The following is an 849-nucleotide window of genomic DNA, read 5'->3' as shown; positions in this document are numbered from 1 at the left end:
CTGTAAGATGATGGGCACAACACCCAGATCCAGTGGGTTAAGAAGTTGTGTAAATCCGATTTTCAGTATTTGTCATCAATTCTAAGCCTAAAGATTATTATGTTTTTAAATTATACCATGATTTTGTCTTGTTGATTGGGCTTCTTTAGTAAAGTTTTATATTTATACTTATGCAGTGATTGCTGCACCACTATTATTTCTGTGTCTTTAATACTTGTACTTTAATAATATCCATCAGGAAAATTATTTCAAGAGGCCCTGGATAAAACTGGCAATTGAATTGCTCTCCTTGGATTACCATCATATGCAGTTGCTAGAGTTACTGACAAATCAAGATTTCCTTGAGGTGTAAGTACTCTTCATTCAGTCCTCTAGGTCTGGAGGGCTTTGTTTCTTCCCGAATGTCTCAATTAGATTCTTACCCTTGAAGCAAAGAAATATTCACATTACTGATTCTTGAAAGACTCAGGACTATCATAAAGGATTACTAGAATAACTGACTAAGGATGAACTTTTGTCTTTCAGATATATGTCGACAAAAAAGGTGCCTATTTCAGAGTACAAAATTTTACTCAGAATACATCAGGCACTGGTAACATTTGGTCAGAATTCTCTTCAAATACCAGAGAAATATTTAGAAAAAGCAAGGACATTTGCAAGAGAACGGCCTCCTTCAAAATCAGATCTGAGAGTTAGACTTCATCAAATTCTTAACAGACCGGATCATCTTGTGTCTAGTGTGGTCACAAACAATGATATTTATATTGGTGAGTTTAGGGAGGGAGTGATTTTTATTTTGCAGTATTTGCAGTTGCTGAATAACTGCCTTTGTGTAAATATTTATTCTGA

At 34.7% G+C, this 849-nt stretch overlaps 1 protein-coding gene across 1 annotated transcript in view; it reads left to right on the top strand.

Annotated features, from left to right (window-relative positions):
• The window catches only part of LOC119594065, a gene marked incomplete at its 3' end in the record, with an annotated part of 8666 nt that overhangs the window by 7481 nt on the left and 336 nt on the right, over nt 1–849 (top strand). The window contains 2 exon segments of the mRNA XM_037943106.1: nt 239–348; nt 526–767. Of these exon segments, the coding sequence (XP_037799034.1) occupies nt 239–348; nt 526–767 (352 nt within the window).

The sequence above is a fragment of the Penaeus monodon genome, chromosome 33 (assembly GCF_015228065.2).
Source record: "Penaeus monodon isolate SGIC_2016 chromosome 33, NSTDA_Pmon_1, whole genome shotgun sequence".
Lineage (NCBI taxonomy): Eukaryota > Metazoa > Arthropoda > Malacostraca > Decapoda > Penaeidae > Penaeus > Penaeus monodon.
Note: the sequence above shows the minus strand (reverse complement) of the source record. Positions and strands in the feature narration are given on the sequence as shown.